At 38.6% G+C, this 21,127-nt stretch overlaps 2 protein-coding genes and 1 long non-coding RNA gene across 4 annotated transcripts; all 3 read left to right on the top strand.

Annotated features, from left to right (window-relative positions):
- The first annotated feature begins 9,399 nt into the window (after window positions 1-9,399).
- LOC119901407 lies at window positions 9,400-10,224 on the top strand. Its single transcript, XR_005444190.1, has 3 exons — window positions 9,400-9,477; window positions 9,666-9,737; window positions 10,042-10,224. It is a non-coding gene; the product is annotated as an uncharacterized LOC119901407 (long non-coding RNA).
- A 3,154-nt stretch (window positions 10,225-13,378) lies between these two features.
- Window positions 13,379-18,075, top strand: tmem45a (transmembrane protein 45a). Of its 2 annotated transcripts, none has more exons than XM_038716606.1 (6): window positions 13,379-13,526; window positions 15,750-15,957; window positions 16,057-16,269; window positions 16,888-17,072; window positions 17,151-17,293; window positions 17,447-18,075. In XM_038716606.1, the coding sequence occupies exons 2-6, from the start codon at window positions 15,762-15,764 to the stop codon at window positions 17,541-17,543; spliced, it is 834 nt and encodes a 277-aa protein (XP_038572534.1). In that variant the 5' UTR covers window positions 13,379-13,526; window positions 15,750-15,761; the 3' UTR covers window positions 17,544-18,075. The 2 variants fall into 2 exon arrangements, with proteins under 2 accessions (XP_038572534.1, XP_038572533.1); XM_038716605.1 differs by having other exon boundaries at window positions 13,397-13,595.
- Window positions 18,076-18,715: 640 nt separating this feature from the next.
- Window positions 18,716-20,848, top strand: sft2d2a (SFT2 domain containing 2a). Its single transcript, XM_038716607.1, has 8 exons — window positions 18,716-18,925; window positions 19,014-19,103; window positions 19,348-19,433; window positions 19,619-19,700; window positions 20,098-20,133; window positions 20,228-20,286; window positions 20,391-20,420; window positions 20,528-20,848. The coding sequence occupies exons 1-8, from the start codon at window positions 18,860-18,862 to the stop codon at window positions 20,565-20,567; spliced, it is 489 nt and encodes a 162-aa protein (XP_038572535.1). The 5' UTR covers window positions 18,716-18,859; the 3' UTR covers window positions 20,568-20,848.
- Window positions 20,849-21,127: the final 279 nt, after the last annotated feature.

Below are 21,127 nucleotides of genomic sequence, written 5' to 3'. Positions count from 1 at the left end.
AGCAGTTAGCCTATTTTTTTTTTTTTAAAGTTTCTATTATTTAATTCATCTTTTAGTTTCATAACATATTTATAGGCCTTCTTGCTATGTGTGAGCTCAACCAGCAGAGGCCATTCTAACCCCTTCTGTGGCGCCAACAGGCAACAAGGTTTTGACCTTTTGACTTGCGTTTATATCAAAGAAAAGGCTGGCACTGCTACCAAAGGAAGCTAATCAGTGAGTTTGAAGGGTGTGCAGAACTTCACCTGCCTTCCAGCTTCTCTTTCTATGGCACTATAGCTGTTAAAAACTCTCAGCTTCCACCATCCACTGCTACCCCTTCTGTATCAAAACAAAACTCTTCCAAAACATATCTGTAGAGTTGTATACTTTTTTATTTTCCTTTGCAATTTTGCCAGTGTAATATACTTATGTTAGTTAAGCAGATTAAATATTTTTAAATAAGCCTGTAGTTATCATTAGTTATGTAGGCGTACTTATGTGTGAAACCTGCTAGCATTAATGTGAGTCATAAAGCATCTCCTCTGGCTCTGGGATCTTTTACTGCCTTTTTTGGGTTTAGTTCTGTTTGATGAACCACCAGGGAAAGGCCATGTTCTATATGTTTAATCCAGCCTGTTGTTCTCATTAGTTCTGTAGGCCTACTTATGTGTGAAACCTGGTGAGCATTCATGTGAATCAAAAATGATATTTGCCATAGCAATACTATATCAAGTATCGATATTTTATTATATAAATTGCAGGTGGGACTTTTAACTTTTTGGTACTAGAATAATAAAATCTATTGCTTTTTTAGTCCAAGAAAACTTTACAGGACCATATAGAGGACTGAAAAAGTGGTGATTCCCACCCCTACTGGTGATGTGAGCCTATGAATAGCATAAAAAATGCTGGCAGGACAAAGAAGCACACCACTTCTTCCTCCAGCACCATAAAAGGGCCCTGTTGTCACATTAGGATTTTTAGATCATGAAATATGGTAAACGACACCTTGTAATTGTGGCTCTGCCTTTGTGCATAAGGATATTGAAATACATGGGTGACCTGTACTACACACAGCTCCAACCTGTCCACCCTACCCGGGTCACCCACCTTTAATACCAATCACCTGCACCCTCTTTACAGACAACATCTCACATGTGTAGCCTGATACTTGAGGCTTTCAACGTTAAAAGAAAATAATTGTTTTTAAAGCATGTCTCTTTTTGTATTGCCATCCATCCATCGTCAACCGCTTATCCTGCGTACAGGGTCACGGGGTCTTTTTGTATTGCATTGGATGTATTTAAAGGAATTACAGACAAAACTTGAGTATTGGGGGGAAATCTGCTGTTGGTCATCGTATCTGTTTCTTGGAGGCTGATATGTTCAAGTAGCACAGAATTAATTTATAATGTTTTTATTATATACATTTATAATATGCTTGAGCTCCTTCTCCTTGTGTGCAATGACAATTTTATGAAGTGAAAACTAGTGGAGGCCTATGGAAATGAAGACCATTGGATCTGAACACTCGACATGGGCCTACAAATGTTAAAGCTTTTTAACTGATTTTGCCACATGCACACACAACCCACGCCACACTTTATGTAAACAAGATTAGTGAACATTATTTAAAGTATATCAATAAATTCAGTAAAACACCACAAGGGGAATATGTTGCTCTCAGGAGGAGGCTGTATCGGCACAATGACATCCTTGCTCTGGCTAAATCTACATCTGTCCACTGCAGAGGCTCTAACCACAACCTGTTGGAGGAACTAGTATAAATTACTACTAGTATAATATATCATTAACATTATAACAACATTTACAGTAGGTTTCAGAGCCCTGCTTCACTGTACTGTTGTACATAAAAGCCTACTGTATATGACACGTGTATTAAAAGACATAAGTTGACATCATCCTTATCCACAAAAAAAGTGCCACATTTACAAGGTGTGGTTACCATAAATCATGATGTAAATATCTGAAAGTGACAACAGGGCCCTTTTATTGTGCTGGAGGAAGGAGTGGTGTTCTGCTTTGTCCTGCCAGTCCAGCATTTATTTGAAGAGTGAATGATTGTTCCCCGCAACCCTGTACACAGGATAAGCAGTTGATGGATGGATGGATGGATGGATGGATGGATGGATGGATGGTGATAGTAGGTGACTGGGGCCAACCTTGCTACTATCATCAGTCCTTAAACACTTAAGCACAGGCTCACATCCTCCAGGCATTGGGGAAACTCTGGGAGGTCCTGAGATGAGTACCAGGAGAAAAACTAAATGACTCAACTTAACATTTTATTTTACTTTACACGGTTATGAACAGTATAGAACACGGCCTTTCCCTGATGGTTCATCAAACAGAACTAAACCCAAAAGAGGCAGTAAAAGATCCCAGAGCCAGAGGAGATGCTTTATGACTCACTAGCTAGCTAACTAAAGCTAACTAACTAGCAGGTTTCACACACAAGTAGGCCTACATAACTAATGAGAACTACAGGCTTATTTAAAAATATTTAATCTACTTGACTAACATAATAAGTATATTACACTGGAAAAATTGCAAAGGAAAATAAAAAAGTATACAACTCTACAGATTTGTTTTGGAAGAGTTTTGACCCTCAACATGCATGGGAGTTGACAGATACTTAGCTGCACTAAATTACATGCACAGCATTGGCTATGTGTAGGCTTATCTCTATGAACTGCTTCTCATATCCCACAGAAAAAACAACCCTATACAAATATTGTATTAGCTGGATGGGTGAGTTCACAAGCAAGGACTAAAGACTATGAAGGAAACTTATTACTGCAGTGTGTTTGAATTTTGTGTGATAGCTGAAATTAAAACAATTATTCCCATTCTTTATCTATTCTTTGCTTACATACATTTACAACTTACAATTACACTCAAAGATACAGTATGTGTTTTAACTGCTTGCACGTGTTTAAGTATGCTTGAGTGATCTCTGCTGGTTGAGCTCACACATAGCAAGAAGGCATATAAATATGTTACGAAACTAAAACTATTTAATAATAGAAACTACGAATTACAGATTATCCAGAGATACCCAGACCCATATGTCATAACCCGGCTCAAAGGTCATGACAAATACGGAGAGGACACGGAGGATTGCCAAAAGTAAACATATTTATTGTAACAACTTAAACAACTAAACTAATAATCAACAATGTAGAGTGTGTTAGTCAGTGACATCAGTGATGTAGATGTGGATGAGTGATAAGTACGGAGCTTGGGTGTTGAGGAGTGGTAACAAACATAATGTAACAAAACAAAGGTGTGCTGCTGCTGCTGCTGCTGCTGGCAGGAGTGGGACCAGATCAGAGAGAGAGCTCAAGAGCAAAAGCGCCAGAGTATTTATCCTTCCACAGCGTCTGGCCCAGGTGCTCCCAATCTGGTTTACGGGCGCTGATACCTTCAGGGACAAAAGGAGAACAGTAAACTGCCCAACACCACACAGTTAAACAACCCAACTAGGCAGGGCCGTCACAGGAACATGCTGCTGTAAAAACGTGAAATTACCTACTAGAAATAGGAATAGACCTACTTTATACACCGAGTATGTATATGTAACTAGAAATATAAATTTTTTAAATCTTTATATCTACAGAGGAAGTGCAACTCTGTTTAAACGTTGTAAAAATGACATTTCTCTGCAAATCCTGTATTTATAACCAGAGCTTTTATCAATGAACATTACACTCAGTCTTGAGCCCAATAACAAAACAGGTTAGATGATTTATATGCAATAAAAGCAACTGTATGGTGCACATTTTGAGCATTAACCCCTTTCCTGCATTCTGAAGTACAGATAGAAAGAAACACAAACATAGTCAGAAATTATAATCGGACATACACCATCAGAGACAGTCGCAAATATTACTAAATAGATCTGTAGATGAAAGTTCATATGATATCATCTGGTCCTATGGAGATGCTGGTGGCAAGCATTGTCTTACACATTGCTCCAAAATCTTCCACAGGTGGGTTGAGATCTGGTGACTGTGAAGGCTGTAGCATTTTATTCATATAATATTTATCCTCAGCAAACCACTCAGTTAGCCCAGGTGTACCAAGCATCTGCATTTGATGTATCTGTTTCCTTTAATTTGTCCTCGTATGTATGCTTATATGTCACTTTTTATCACAATCAGCTCTTCTCTTACCGACAGTGACATCCCCTTGGATCCATATTGTTATTGTTTTCAACTGGCTATAATATGGTCAACCTGATTGTTCATACTGTGATTTTATTTATTTTATTTATTAGTTACACAACATCCATTAAATCTCTTTCTGTCCTGGTAGAGACAACCAGATCAAATGGACATGAATTGAGGGGCCAGACATGCCAATTAATCCCTACTATTCCTATATACAGTGGGTACGGAAAGTATTCAGACCCCTTTAAATTTGTCACTCTTTGTTTCATTGCAGCCATTTTCCAAAAATCAAAAAAGTTCATTTTATTTCTCAGTAATGTACACTCAGCACCCCATCTTGACAGAAAAAAACAGAAATGTAGAAATTTTTGCAAATGTATTAAAAAAGAAAAACTGAAATATCACATGGTCATAAGTATTCAGACCCTTTGCCGTGACACTCATATTTAACTCAGGTGCTGTCTATTTCTTCTGATCATCCTTGAGATGGTTCTACACCTTCATTTGAGTCCAGCTGTGTTTGATTATACTGATTGGACTTGATTAGGAAAGCCACACACCTGTCTATATAAGACCTTACAGCTCACAGTGCATGTCAGAGCAAATGAGAATCATGAGGTCAAAGGAACTGCCTGAAGAGCTCAGAGACAGAATTGTGGCAAGGCACAGATCTGGCCAAGGTTACAAAAAAATTTCTGCTGCACTTAAGGTTCCTAAGAGCACAGTGGCCTCCATAATCCTCAAATGGAAGACGTTTGGGACGACCAGAACCCTTCCTAGAGCTGGCCGTCCGGCCAAACTGAGCTATCGGGGGAGAAGAGCCTTGGTGAGAGAGTTAAAGAAGAACCCAAAGGTCACTGTGGCTGAGCTCTAGAGATGCAGTCAGGAGATGGGAGAAAGTTGTAGTAAGTCAACCATCACTGCAGCAATCCACCAGTCGGGGCTTTATGGCAGAGTGGCCCGACGGAAGCCTCTCCTCAGTGCAAGACACATGAAAGCCCGCATGGAGTTTGCTAAAAAACACCTGAAGGACTCCAAGATGGTGATAAATAAGATCCTCTGGTCTGATGAGACCAAGATAGAACTTTTTGGCCTTAATTCTAAGCGGTCTGTGTGGAGAAAACCAGGCACTGCTCATCACCTGTCCAATACAGTCTCAACAGTGAAGCATGGTGGTGGCAGCATCATGCTGTGGGGGTGTTTTTCAGCTGCAGGGACAGGACGACTGGTTGCAATCGAGGGAAAGATGAATGCGGCCAAGTACAGAGATATCCTGGACGAAAACCTTTTCCAGAGTGCTCTGGACATCAGACTGGGCCGAAGGTTGACCTTCCAACAAGACAATGACCCTAAGCACACCGCTAAAATAACGAAGGAGTGGCTTCACAACAACTCCGTGGCTGTTCTTGAATGGCCCAGCCAGAGCCCTGACTTAAACCCAATTGAGCATCTCTGGAGAGACCTGAAAATGGCTGTCCACCAACGTTTACCATCCAACCTGACAGAACTGGAGAGGATCTGCAAGGAGGAATGGCAGAGGATACCCAAATCCAGATGTGAAAAACTTGTTGCATCTTTCCCAAAACGACTCATGGCTGTATTAGATCAAAAGGGTGCTTCTACTAAATACTGAGCAAAGGGTCTGAATACTTATGACCATGTGATATTTCAGTTTTTCTTTTTTAATAAATTTGCAAAAATTTCTACATTTCTGTTTTTTTCTGTCAAGATGGGGTGCTGAGTGTACATTACTGAGAAATAAAATGAACTTTTTAGATTTTTGGAAAATGGCTGCAATGAAACAAAGAGTGGAAAATTTAAAGGGGTCTGAATACTTTCCGTACCCACTGTATAAGGCCACAGAGAACCTTGCTTATAATGTTGATACTCGAGCCCAGCGTGAGAGTAGTGCTTTCACAGGAAGGCCTGATCAATATGTTATCCCCAAATTATGTTTTGCAATACCTGGATTGTACTCACCAATTAAAGAATAAAGACATGGTTTACTTATCTAATGTATATACTGTATATACTGTATATACTGTACAAAAGCATTATTTTACCAAGGCAAACAGGTTGTGTTGTTTGTTGTTGTCAACAATAAATAAAAAAAGATTCCTTACTGACCCTAAATTGCTAAAGATTTAGAAGATATTCCCATTGTACCGACGTATACATTTCAACACACATTTAGGCTTTGTTTTTACTCAGATACTTTTAAGTTACACACAGAAAGGAAAGGAAGTTGTACTCAACCTTTAAATTGAATATTGCTTTTTTTTTTTTTACAAAATAATGTGTACTAGAAAATAATTTAGTAAAACAAATCTTAGATGATGTCTAGTGAGCCTAACAATACATGTCATTTTAACATAAAATATTTAAGTTGTAAACCTAAACATTACCACTCAAATGCAGATTTTGTTTCTACTCAAAGGTTTTAAGTTACACAAACAAAGAAATGGAAGTTGAACTCAGCCTTCAAATTTAACGTTGCTGTGACTAATTCTTACTAAATTCTGTGTACTAAAAAATAAGTTTGTAAAAAACACAGAAAAGTGTAATATTTTTGTGTTCAGCATAACACCGCTGTATTTTTTCATTTTTTCAGTTAATTCCACTTTCAAAATAAGTGCACAATCTGTTTGTTGTTAACTGTTAAACTAATTAGGCTGTATCGGCTTTAAATATTGTTGTAAAACTAACTCTTATTATGTCAAACATACAAGGGATGACTTTTTGTATCAAGTGAACATAAAGTTTTTGTCATGTTGATAGTTCTGAACATTTGTGCAGACTCACCATTAAAATTTTACATCATGCACTAATGACCTTTAGTCATTACTTAAATACATATATTGTTGTGAAATAAAAAATCAACTTCTGAGATACTGTTAGACTTTTTACTTGTAATTGTTAGTTTATTGAGCTTGGATGACAAACAAATTATGCCTATTGATTCAATATACTATCATGACTTGTCAGAGTTTAACATTTTCAGTTAATCAAAAAATAATTTAATTTTAAATTCTGTTAATGTAAAATACAATTTGATGACATGTAAACGGCCCACAGTTCCCCTCTCCTTCATGTGCGGGCATGTTCAAGGCCAGACAAGTGACCACAGGGCCACAGCTGAAACTCATTAAAGTGTAACATGGTGAATGGTAAGTAATTTTATGCTTAATTACACATATTTGCATTCGCTCAGGATCCTGTTGGTGATAGCCTACTGTAACCGAATACCAAAATCTAGAAGTCCTTACTCTGAACTTTGAGCAGTGTTGATAGTACAGTCTGTGTGCCGAGGTAAAATTAGCGAGTAGCTGTACCCTGTCACTGATTGAGTAGGCTTAAATGCGGGAGTAAGTAATAGGTGGCCAGGTAGCCAGGGAAAACATAATATGGGATTACCCATTAGCCACCGCTCCGGTTAGCATGTAGGCTAGCTACGTTTATAAACTACAAGTAGCTATGTTAGCCAGTTAGCCACCTGCAGAGATCAACTTAATTATTAAGTTCATGTTACTTAGAAATGTGTTTTATTGTGGCCAAAAAGCTTCTTCACCTAACTTTATTTATGTTGGATAAATGTTGTACATTATGTTGGATCAACTTAAATACTTGCATTCATGTTGACAATTATTAAGTTCATGTTACTTAGAAATGTGTTTTATTGGGGCCTAAAAGGTCATTCACCATACTCAAAACATTGCTTTGAATTAATGTAATTCTGCCAGCAGTCTTAACTTAACAATTCTAGTGGAAAACGTTAACATATTTTTTTTTGTTGATCCAATGTTTTATTTTTTAGAGTGGGATGGAGTACACTGTACATCATGGATGGAATCATGTATGATTAGAGCTGCACTTTACACATTTGGAGGTCTTTAGTTGTATTCCTTGGGAACCAAAGACAATCCCCTGAGTTAACTGTCAGGTTATGTGAAACAAAAGCAGCTGAATAGAGAAATGGCGACACATGCTCGTATGGATCGGCCTCTTGGTGGTGTCAAACAAAGCACTGATGGCTGCAGCTCAGCTGAAAATTTTAGTCTTTTTCTAACGTGAAAGCCAGTGCCTGCCTCTGCCAACACAGATAATTTGATCCAGAAGAGACCCAATGACCCAACTATGAATCCATAAGGAGACAGATACTGCATGTACTGTAATCTCTTTAGACACTGATTACAAACTCAAATACATGACACAATACGCCTCAGACGACTAAGCTTTGTCTTGTTCTTAAAGGTGATTTTACACATATCTCAACTTTGGCTTGGAGACTCCAAATATCTTAAAGAAAATCTGCATTACAAAGTGGGAAAAGAGGTGGGCGTTTACTAGAAAGGGAGGATGTAAATAAAAGCTGCTATTGAGTTTCACTGTGAGAAATATAGGTTCCAGTGCTTGGGATCCTGACCAAAACTATAGACAAAATATCAGGATATCTCATCCTCTGCTGCTTCTCTTGGACCCACACTTTATTAAGTGTAATACTATATTGTTGGAGTACACTTTAATTAATCCTTACTGTTACGACACAGTCATCATCTCGGCACAAAGGCTGTCACTCTGAATTGTTTTTAACATCAGAATCAGCTTTATTTGCCAGGTATGTGTACACATATGAGGAATTTGACTCAGGATTGTACATTGCTCACGATGTGCTTACTCATACAATAATACAATAACACAATAATAAAATCAAACACAGGCTACAGTATAGAGAACACCAATATACACACTATAAACAGAAACAAAAACAATATAGACATATTGACAAATAGTGCCGTGAGCAGAGTGCAAAAGATGCAGGAGTAAAATTAGTATTATCATTATGTATATGTCAGAGGTGGATGTGATATACAGGTACACATATACATATATGTACATGTACACAGGGCGATGGAGCATAGTGCAAAGGATGCTGGAGTATTATGCAGGTTTTATGTACTTGAGGTAGGTGGGTTTGGTATACGGTATATACAATATATAATATATGAACAGTATGAACAGCACTGAAATAGAGAATGATGAATAAATAATAAGTGGTAACCAGTAAACAGGTGGCTGAATAGAGGCAGAGTTACTGGGTTATTGCACAAGAATTTTTCCTGACACTGTGAGTCAGAGTCTGCTGTTCATCAGAGTGATGGCTTGTGGGAAGAAACTGCTCCTGAGTTTGTTGGTTTTGGCGGACAGTGCTCTGTAGCGCCCACCAGAAGTTGGAACAGGTTGTGTCCGGGGTGAGATGGATCTGCAGTGATGTTTCGTGCCCCTTTCCTGACTCGGGAAATGTGTAAGTCCTGAATGGAGGGCAGGTTGGCACCGATGATCTTTTCTGCAATCCTGACTGTCCGTTGTAGTCTGCTCCTGTAGTCTGCATTTGGGTATTTTAAAATTTTACATATTGCAATGTAAAACAAACCAGATAAATACTTAATTAGGCGACTGTAGTATTGTAGGTTCTGATTCTTTCTTTTACAGAATGATGATGACATGTAGAAGAGTGGAGGGGGAGTTCAAGAGCTTCACTGTACACACCGCTTCCACAAAGAGGTAAAACATCTTTCATAAGCCAGACGCATTGCATGTCTCCTGTTCACTGTGTTTAAACTTCCCCGACCTTCCCACTGCAAAGGATTCTTCACTCATTCACTCCAATCGCAGCATGTCAGATAGGCTATCAGATCCTTGGTGCATGAAAACAGCTAATTCCAGGATATGCATGATGTGCAAGGTATGAAAACAATCTGCCTACACCTGAAACTTATCTCTGTGGAAGCATGGAGCACTAAAACAGCTTCCCCCTGGTCTGAGGACTTGACACTTAGCCTACTGATCATGATGTCTCTGTTTGGAGGGTGCTGAAGGCACCTCAGAGGTCGGAGCAGTGTCGGCCCCGCAGTGGCAGTGAAGCAGCGGCTTGTCAGGTGAGGACGGGCCAATCTCCACGGAGAAGGAGCATCACACATTCCGTCGAGAACTTTTCCTGTGAAGACATCTATCATTCTATGGGAAGAGGTGACTCATAGATGGAAAAATTTGAGGAGGACATCAGGATACTCTCCTGAACATTTACTGCATTTATGGTGTGATGTGTTTAATCTCAGAGCCGTGACTGTGCCTGACCTGAACCTGTAAAACGGCCCCCTGTGGGCCCCATTGCTATGTCAGCTTTGGAGTCTTCATAAGTCTTTATTTAGGAAGATCCATAAATTGTAATTCACAATTGTTAAAGCATTTTAAAAGTTAGAATAAACTTTTTTTGAAGAATATGTGACTCTACATATTAGCTCTACCACTTTTATAAATGAGATGTATAAAACATTTGCTTCATAGTAGTTTTAATTTGGTTTCTGAGATTTCTCTTTACTTTTGAAAAATAAATATCTTGAAACAGATTTTTTATGACTTAAACCATTTTTTACACTCCTTTGTCTGACAATAACAAAGTTAAAGTTACACACTAACTTCAGAGTGTCAATGGTACTGTATATTGAGTATTTGCATATTGTGCATACTTATTGTGGTCAGTTTGTATGTATTGTGTTCTCAGTCCATGTTGATGACAGGATTAAATCTTGTGACATGGACAGAAATAGTAATACTTGCGGCTTCTGGATGACTTTGCTAATCTGAAAGTGAGTGAGTGCACCTATCTGCCCGTGTTAATAATCTTTTATGCCCGTGTTAATAATCTTTTATGCCCGTGTTAATAATCTTTACTCTGTGAATCCCTCTCCTGAAACTGTCGTGCCTCATTTTCCATCCGCGCCATCCTCCTGCCTTATCTATGCTGTTGTTGATGTGACATATTTCACGTGTGAGGTCTAATTGAATGTCTTCCCTGCTGGTGTGTATCTTGCACTGCCAAATGAGACTTTACAGCATGTGCTAAAAGTCAGACTGTCTGCATATTTATCCATAAAAATAAGTGATATAAATGTGATTTTATTTCTAGGGACTGACAAATACTTGTCTTTCCATGTATCGGATGTACATCACTACATTATTATTATTTCATGTGATCTTAATTCATAACTCCTGGTAATCTGGTGTGGTCTTGCTTGGATTTATGTTCAACCAACATTTATCTGTGTGCACTCTGCGGCACAGATGATTAGAATAGGCCTAATTATAACTGTGAGACTTCCAAGTTATTTTTATCTCTTTAAAGGGGAAAAGACATTGTAACCAAGTTATATTTACTGTCCTCTCTGAGAGTTGAAAATTTGTTTTCTGGATTTTCTTTCATACAGGACATATGAAACATTGGTTGATGTCTTACATCTTAAAGGATTTTTCCAAAAATAAAGAAAAGCTTTATAAAGCCAGCTTGCATTCACTGCTTCCCCCGAGAACAAACTGGTGACACACAGCACCATTGTGGTCTTGCACTCTTCAATAAAAACACACTGAAGTGACACCCCCTTGCTTATTATGCTTAATGTGGTTTTCTTTCAACAGACATACACTTATGTGTGTCTGAATATATAATTTAAATTTCATTATGCCCTGCAGCCTGTAACAAGTCCAATAATAACACGTATTCAATCTATCCAACTCTCATAATAACAATGGCAACAGCATTATAGATCTTTCTCAAGGCAGACATTTTCGGCTTAGCAGGTAAAGCACAGGCGTAACTAATAATACTAGTGATGGCTCTATTCCATCTAGATGTGCCAGTAAGTCAGCATGCACAAGATCAAAGCCCTATCACAGACACACCAAACTAAATGGAACACAGTCATTTTAAATGTTTTTTGTAACATCTGTGTTTAAAAAATGTCCTTACTGTGTCTATTGTAATATCTATTGGAAGTGATCCAGATGCTGCTACATCCAGTTTCTTGATTAATTGTTACTTTCTGTTCCGATTTTGTCCTATATGTTATTTTAATTCTTAATATGGAAAAATGTATACAGCAGATAATGTACAGTAAATATAGTCCAGTTCTATTTCCCTACGGAAATGTAAGGAAAACTTTTTATATGTTATAAATGTAATATTCTGTTCGAGTATTTTATTTTAAGGTGCACTGAGGAGTTTTCTTGTAAAGTTTATACTCATTACATTTATTCCTTTAGCTGACACTTTTATCCAAAGCGATTTACAATTGCTATGCATATCAGAGGTCTTGCTCAGGGAAACAATGGTGGATGAGTCATAGTGGGATTCGAACCCGGGTCTCTCACACCAAAGGCACGTGTCTGATTCACTGCGCCAAAGCACCATCACCATCCCGCATTATTAGTGCATTGTTTCTTTTTTTCTGCTCACTGTAGATCAATGGAATAGCATGAACCTGATGGCAGGAATGTGTATTGCGTCACGCAAGTGCTCACGCATATGCTGTACATATGCATCCTCATTGATGAGAACAAACAAATCGGGGGATCTACTCGTAAAAACTTTGCTCTAGAGCACTATTAGTGGTCACAAACTTCAAAGGGTGCCTTTAAATTTTACTACTCTCAGGCCACTAAAATGATAATTAAAGGTTTCAGCATTTCTTCCCCAGAATGTTATTCATGGCCGTGTGGAGAAATCTTTGAAACATTTTTTAACATCATGTGAAATTTCAGAAAATGTTTATAACTTGCTTAAAGTAAAAATGTCTGATGGTGTAACTACCACACAGGGTGTATAGCCCATAACCAAGGAACCCATCTTTTGCTTGCAGAATAGTTAGTTTTTCCTCCTGTTTTACAAATTACAAATAAATAGTCATACACCCTGAACAGATAGCAGCCGGCCTAGCTACTAAACTATCAAATAGTGTTTATTAAAAAGAAACTCTTTGTAACAGTGGGTAGCTTAATGTATTTTATGTTGACTTTGTTGGTTGTTTGTAAACCCTGATTAACACTAGAAGTCCTAATTTGCCTCCATTTCCCACTCTACTATTGCACACAGCAAACCAAACCTCCAGCCAGAAGATAAGGAAGTCTTCCCGCCGCAGCGTACGTGCTGGGCGTCTTGTCCCGGCTCGGCCTGCCCTGCCAGGATGGAAAGTAGCGGTTTCCTCCGAGCAGGGAGGGACCGTGCCGAGCACGAGCAGGCGGAGTGAAAGTGCACACGTGGACACCAGAGACTGACGTGGACTTAAGCCAATGACAGCACGGACCGATGACGCCAGCTCACCTCTACCATCCAATAGGATACTTTATTGGGGGGTTAAAACCTAAACTGTTCAGAGTCTGGAAAAAATTGACAAAAAGGGTTGTGAAACAGGTCTAGTCTGGAGGCTGCTGGGACTCGGTGGAGACAGCAGATGTTTACTTGAAGAGTAACTGAGGGGCATATTTCTTTCTTTGCCACTGGAAAAAAATATTTGTGTGGTAAGAAAATGAGGATTCTTTGATTTTTCTGGCTGAATTTACAACTTTTCTTCTACAGAAACAAACTTGGTAAGACCCCCACTTCCTTTCTTCTTTCTAATCTAAAGGAATTGTAGGCTACTGTTCACTGACTATACAGTGCATGTAACATACACTCATTGTTCTTAGATAGAAAGTAACTACCTCTATAGTTTATTTTACACTGTATATCAAGAAGCTCTTACATTGGACTCACAGTTCACATTAAACCACAAAACTAATCTTTGTGTTGATCTCTACACCCAACAATCTTGTTGGCTCAATTATCTCATGGTAAGACATTTAATGAGCTAGACTCTTATGTTTCTATCGGTTTAGTAGGCTTTACAATCTCTATGCACACGCTTTACAGCCTCTGTCTGCTCTGACAGAGAAAAAACAAAGTGACAGGTCAAGAATGTCCTTAAAATAGTTTGTTTTTCAGTGTACAGCTGGTTTTAAAACTACAGCCTCAACAATTGATGCACTTTAGCGCATTTGGTGGTTCCTAAACTTGAATATGTTCCTCCGTGAAGGGTCTCCATGGTGTCACCAACAAATTGAAAAATAGGGCTACAGCTCACCACAATGTGAAGACTGTATGCATGACTGTAAAAATATACACATGATGTAGTTTTTTGTCTCAGTGTGAGTGTGTAGGTGGTTTCATAATTCATTATTAAATTAAACAAACAGGTAATCAGTGGTGGAGGAAGTAGGTGGCTTTAAGTAAAAGTAACACAAATACACCAAAATTGTACTATAACAATACATGAGAGCATGTACTGAGTACCTTTCCACCAATGAGCATAATAAAATGTGTATTTATTTACTGAAATCCTGAAAAGTGTTGGAACCATTGCATCTGAAAACAAACCGCAGATGTTGTTGTTGATATTATGGGTAAATCAGCCACTGAAGAGTCTTCCAGCAGTACTCCAGTGACATAAGGTAGTGATTGCCATGGTGACTCAAGTGTTTTCCTCAGCCAAAGGGCCGTCTCACACAGATGCAGATCTGTGCATTGAACATCTAAAATAATGAGTTTGTATTGAGTGTCCTCCTTCAAACGGTTCCCTTTGTTGCCGAGCAGAATATTGTCTGTCACCTCCATCACAAAGAGAGGACAGCCACGCACCTTATTTTATTCCCTGCTCGCTGTTGATCTCACTGCTTTGCTCTCAGACTTTACAAAGCATCATTTATTGCTAAGGGGATGGAAGTAAAACACTTTTATAATAATAATAATAATACATTTTATTTCTATAGCACATTTCAGGACACTCAAAGACAGAAAGTAGAAGTTATGTACATTTAAAACAGTTTAAAACCTTATTCTCTCTTTCAAGTCACTTTGTATTTACAGTGAAATCACGAGGAGGCACACAATGGATTAAAGAGAGCACAGCACATGACTGATTTCTTTTTTCTCTTTTTTTTTGGAAGCCTGTTTGTTTTTGATCATTTTTCTTTTATTGGACATACGTTTTGGTCCCTTGAGAGAATAAACAAGAAAGGGAAAACAGCAGATGCTTACAGCCTCCTGCACTCACAGACACCAGTGCACATTATTCAGGCGCAGGTTTAATTGTCAAGGAAACCATGGCTAATTATTACCAAGGACAACATGCAATCAGTGTACCGTTACAGAGTGAGCATTTGTATAACCCAAAAACTGCTTTTCTGTATAATGTTTAAAAAAGGTGCAGGCCTCATGATGCTCAAACAGGTTCCTTTCCCTGTATACTTCTACCAAGGTCAGCTGAAGAGCCGTCGCCAGCACACACACTAACTATGCTGGAAGAACACTGACTTAAATATAAAAAAAGGGGGTGATTATGGGACACAGGTGGAAACAATCAAATCAGCAGGAAAACACACGAGAACGAAGGGAAGTAACCAGAAATGAGAGAATACCAAAGAAAAAAATCCCCATGCTAGTGGAGGAACACTTTGTATAAACACATAAAATATATGCTGAATTGTATAAGAGTTGAAATTATCTTTGTTTTTATCTATTTACTGCCTGCATTTGAAGGAGACTAGAATGTTTTACTTGCTAGTGTAACACAGAGGCAATATTGAGGACAAAACCCTGATTCCGTGTTTTCTGTTTCATTGCAAGAAGAAATGACAGCAATCGTGGCTTCCCTTCGTTATTACTCTGCAATGATGCTAACAGATTTGTTTCCTCCTGCCATTCAGGTGTCGTGAGTCATGGGAAGCTTCAAGGGCCATGCACTCCCTGGAAGCTTTTGTCTGGTAGCTGGGATCTGGTGGACAGGAAAGCACTCACTCTGGCACGCCACACGCAGGAACAAGAATATAGGTTCCACTCGGCTGACCAGCAGAGCCTCACAGCGCCGCCTGGAGATCATCGAAGGCTCTGTCATGCTCTTCTTCTCTTTTGTTGGTAAAGTCTTTTTATTCACTTATAAATTTTAATGCATACTGTGTAAGTAAAGTATGACACAAATAGGCACTTACAGGATTCTTCCGTTGTGCTCCCCAGGGATGCTGGCAGAGCAGTTTTTAGCAGATGGGCCAAAACTCCAGTTGTACGACTTTGAGGAGAAACACTGGGGAGATCTGATGAACTGGCAGCATGCCACCATGTATCTGTTCTTTGGCCTGGCAGGGACTGTGTCTCTGATCATCCACACCACAGAGGCGGCTCCACTGGCACTGGATAGGTTGATGATGGCTATTGCTTTCTTTAATGAAGGTAAGGAAAGGGGCATTTGAATTTTCCAGTTGCCAAACTTTTTTTAAGAGGTGGGTTCATTAGAAATTTTAATTTTAGAAGTAATCAAAAAGTAATTAAATGTAATAAGTTATATTACTTTGATAAAGTAATTGAAATAGTTACTACTACTATTACATTGTAAATAGGGTAACTTGTAATCGGTAACCTTGCCAATGCTGTTCATACCATTTTAACCATATTATTACTTATCACTTATTTTCTATTTCAACAGTTTAAGCTAACTATTCCAACTGTTTATAAATAAATTTAGCAAAACTTTTTCACTTGTTTATCCATTACATTTAGTAACTATTTGAACTGTATAATGATTATTTAAGCTTCTTTTTGACCGTTTAAACATTACTCTTAGCTAACTTATCTTAACCTTATCTGCACACTTGCTAACTACTTTTCACGTTTTCACTATTAACAGATTTTTTTGCACATGAATGCTTATAACTGGATGACAAACAAAATGCAGTCAAGATGCCATTTGACAGTTTGACAAATGTCAGCATCTAACTAAAAAGAGATTAATGGGTGAAAACGTATTTTTCTCCACCGCTCCTATCCTTGATGACTGTTTTGTTTTTGCAGGATTTCTTTTCCTCTACCATCTCCATGGCAGGAGTATGCTGGACGTGCATGTACATCAGCTCCTTCTCTATGCCATCTTTGGCAGTGCTCTTGTTGCCTTACTGGAGGTCTTCCACCGATGTAACATCATTCTGGAGCTGCTGCGCTGCGCCCTCACTCTTCTGCAGGGAAGCTGGTTCTGGCAGGTAAATCTGAATGTGTGCGTCTATAAGCAGAAGTTTATGACAAAACAGCTCCTGATACTGCCTTCTCTTTGGCCGCAGATTGGTTTTGTGCTTTACCCTCCCCGTGGCCCTGAGTGGGACCTAAAGGATCATAACAATATGATGTTCGTCACCATGTGTTACTCCTGGCACCTTGCCTTCGCCATGCTGGTTGTGGGCGTGCTCTATGGCACCGTCAGCTGGTAAGAACCTGCTCCACACCAGACGTACCATTGGCTGCTGCTTTTTGACCTTACAGATTCATCCTCACAGGGAATAACAACTTGAGTGGCTTTAATTGCACTTTCTAACAACAGTTTATGTTACGTGGGGTGTTTGTTGGGCTTTCTTTGTAGTGTGGTTCGCTCCAGATTGAAGAGGACTCCTCCGATGGAAATGGGACTCCTGAAGCCCAGAGAGAGGGATCCAGAGTCAGAAGATGAGATTTTATGAAGAGGACTGTTGCACACCTTAAGACACATGCATATTGCAGTTGAATCAGGGATATGCTGGTTGCAGCTCCAGCAACAGTACAAAGAAATGGGAGAAGGACATAGTTTCTGGATGCTTCACTTTTGAAATATATCTCTACCTCTGCCTTATTTAATCAGCTATAAACCCCTTTTAGCTTTACTCTCATTGTGCATTGCTATTTATTTTACTGTGGCCTCATACTTTTCATATACTCTGTCATATCTTTTTTTCATTATTAATTTGCACATGCAGTATAATGTATTTATGGATTGCATGATTTTCATTTTGACTCCAAATTTTCCTTGTCAGACATTTTGGTGTTCAGTAGTGCCATCTCGTGGTGAAAACAATTGCCAGTACATCATAGGCTACTGTATATTGAAAGCATGTCTTAAAATATTGTACGTGGCTTTTTTTGTTTGTTGTTGTTTTTGTTTCATAATGTTATGAAGTTGAGTCATACAAATGCTAAAAAAATAAGAATGTTATTAAAAGTGTTTGCTATTTTACATCATGTTGCCAATGTTGCCATTATTGTTTATGTCTTCTTTTTGTAGTATTTATTCAGAATAGTTTAATATCTTAACAAAATATGACTCCGAAAGGACTTGATGTTTGTCAGTTTTACGAAACACAGTGTGTCACTATTAATGTTGTTTCCTATTTTTCACTATTTTAGTAAAATCGTTTTTGCACCAAATGATCACACATGCATCACATAATCATCACAGCAGGAGGTAAAAATAGTTTCACATGGCTAATCAACTGCCAATTATGGTCAAACTGCCAAGTCTTTTTGCATTAATTGATGAACAGGTATGATATATATTTTATTTGATGAACAGTCCAGAATCCAAAGATATTTAGTTAATTATCACACAAGACCGAGAAAAACAGCGAATCATTGAAATTTAAAAGAATGACTTAACTATGACTTAAAAATGACTATTAAATCATAAAAAATGGTTTCTGATTGATTTTCTGCTGGTTGATTATGACTAATCAGTTCAGCATTATACATAGGCCTATAGCTTTTTCATTTTGTGCTGACACTGATTCGCCTGACTGGGGGTGGGAGGCAGTGAGTGAAAATCTATCTGCTGCTCCTCCGCTCAGGTATGAGTAACCTCAAGTCATCCACCAGGTGAGCTACCTGACAGCTCTGTCAGCAGCCACGTGACGGTGTTGTCCATCCACGCAGATGTGAGGCAAAAGCGGCAAATTTTCTCTCTCTCGCTCCAGGAAACAATCAGATTTCTTCAGCAACCGAGGCGACTTTTAAGGGATCCTCAGCCATGGATAAATTAAAATCGGTTTTAAGTGGTGAAGAGGCGCGCAGAGATGACCGAACCATTTTAGAGGTAAAAACTAAACACCAGCTTTAGCCTGTACGCAGCTTGGACTTGAATCTCAATTGACGTGTAAAGTGATAAAACTGTGTTGCTGCAGACTGTCAACGAAGCCTCGACTTTAGGTTGGGGAACACGTGTGAAGGGATTCATCGCCTGTTTCGTGGTGGGCGGCGCGTGCACAGTTTTGGTAAGGATCCCTAATAATTTCTGTAATAATCTCCTTTTTGTTGTTTCATGCTCAACACAACAAGGAAGAGCTGTATTGGCCTTACTGGTTCTTCTTGTCCTGAGGAATGTTAAAGGTGTGATTGATTCATTTGGCAACCACTCCTGTCCTTAAAGTGCCAGCTGCTGGTTAGAGATGAAAACCCTGCACTTTATATGTGGCCCACAAGGTCAAAACTCAGCTGTCTTCATGTCTTGTCTTGCAGGGAGTGTGTTTGCTCTTCATCCCCAGGATTGGAATCACTCTCTTCATAGTTTTTTACACTTTTGGAAACATATGTACCCTGGGAAGGTCGGTGTCCACAACAATGAGAACAAATCAGATTAAAGCAGCTGATGATGACATTGTGATGGTTTTACTCTTAGGAGGAATTCGTAGTAAGCATTGATGTAGGCAACATATATTGAATACGATTTTGTGTATGTAAAGTTTTTACATTAAACATATGTTTTTATTCTATGATCCTGTCCCAACAGTACCATGTTTCTGATGGGGCCAATGAAGCAGTTGAAAAGGATGTGTGATAAAACAAGAGCGCTGGCCACCACAATAATGATCGTGAGTGAACAAACCTAATTGCTGATTTGTTCTTTTTACTCTGTTACATACCCATGCAGCCTCGTTTCCCCTGATACTTCTAAAGGGACATAGTAGATAATAAGAAAAAATGGGACAGCATTAACCTGGATAGGACGCTGAGAACTTTGTGTACATCTTCCTTAATTATCCAGGAACTGTTCTCAAGAACAATCACACGCATGGCAATTGTTAAATATGAAAAATTTAATGTAAATGATTTCAACCTGCTCAAATTCCTCTACATTGAATTGGGCACACTGCATCTGAGTCCACAATCTGAAACTCTGCATCTTAATAAACGCCGATGGCCAAACATCAAGCCGCATGCTCAATATCTCCAGTTTGTTAGTCACATTTGTCCCATCCATTTCTCTAGACTTGCCTTGTGTTGACTCTCTGCGCAGCCTTCTGGGTGAGTGAGCTTAATAGAAAAAGACAAGAGTTATGGCCACTTTCAAGTTATTATGAACATGACCCAATGTTGATTAAATCCGATCTCTCTACAGTGGAAGAACATAGGACTTGCTTTGTTATTTGTCATCTTGCAAGTCTTGTCATTTGCCTGGTGAGTCACAATTTCTCTTGGTGGATTTTAACTGATGTTTGATTAAAGGTTTTTTAGTCTGAAATGACTACTCATTTGTGACATAAAATGTGCTTTGTTTGTAGGTACAGTCTGTCATACATCCCATTTGTGAGGTTTGTCATTTAAGCACCATTTATTTAAATCAGCTGCAGAAATGTTCAGAATCAAAATGTCATTCACACCCAATCTGGATATCTGATCTATGTTAATTTCTTTCCAGGGAGGCAATAATGAAGGTAGTGGCAGTCTGCTTGAAGTGAGGTAGAGGCTAAGTATTTGTATTGAGGGGTCCGGCTGGATGAAGTGTTTTTTTAAAGGGGCAGGTCTCTGAAGCTACTGAAACAGCCGCCTCGTGGATCTGCTTCAGGGGTGAACAAGACACATGCATTATCTCCAAAGATTTTTCTTTTTCTTGTTAATGATTCATTCATTGAGATGATTGATTTTAAGTAGCCTGTTGATGACTTATACCAATTTTAAATGAGTGTGGGCTTGATATGTAATATGTCTAAATATTTGTAATAAATTAATGTTCTATGTATAATGTTTTTTTTTGAACACACGACAGCCTTATTATTTCCATCACTGAGGAGAGTAAATGTAACCCAGCACAGCCTGAACACTTGACAATGAAAGCTTCAGATGGCTTAAAATTGACATGTGTGACCTGAAATGGATTTATGAAAAATGCATTATTTTAAAATGTAGTTGCATTCATTATTTAATGTAATATTTGGTGGCTGACAGTTGCTTTTGATCTGGAGGAACAGTCCAAAAGACTAAACCGTTTAATTTGAGGGACTAACAATGGAAAAAATGC

This window comes from Micropterus salmoides, unplaced genomic scaffold (genome assembly GCF_014851395.1).
Source record: "Micropterus salmoides isolate LMB-PRFRI ecotype aquatic unplaced genomic scaffold, ASM1485139v1 Ms_hic_scaffold_13, whole genome shotgun sequence".
Taxonomy (NCBI): domain Eukaryota; kingdom Metazoa; phylum Chordata; class Actinopteri; order Centrarchiformes; family Centrarchidae; genus Micropterus; species Micropterus salmoides.
Note: the sequence above shows the minus strand (reverse complement) of the source record. Positions and strands in the feature narration are given on the sequence as shown.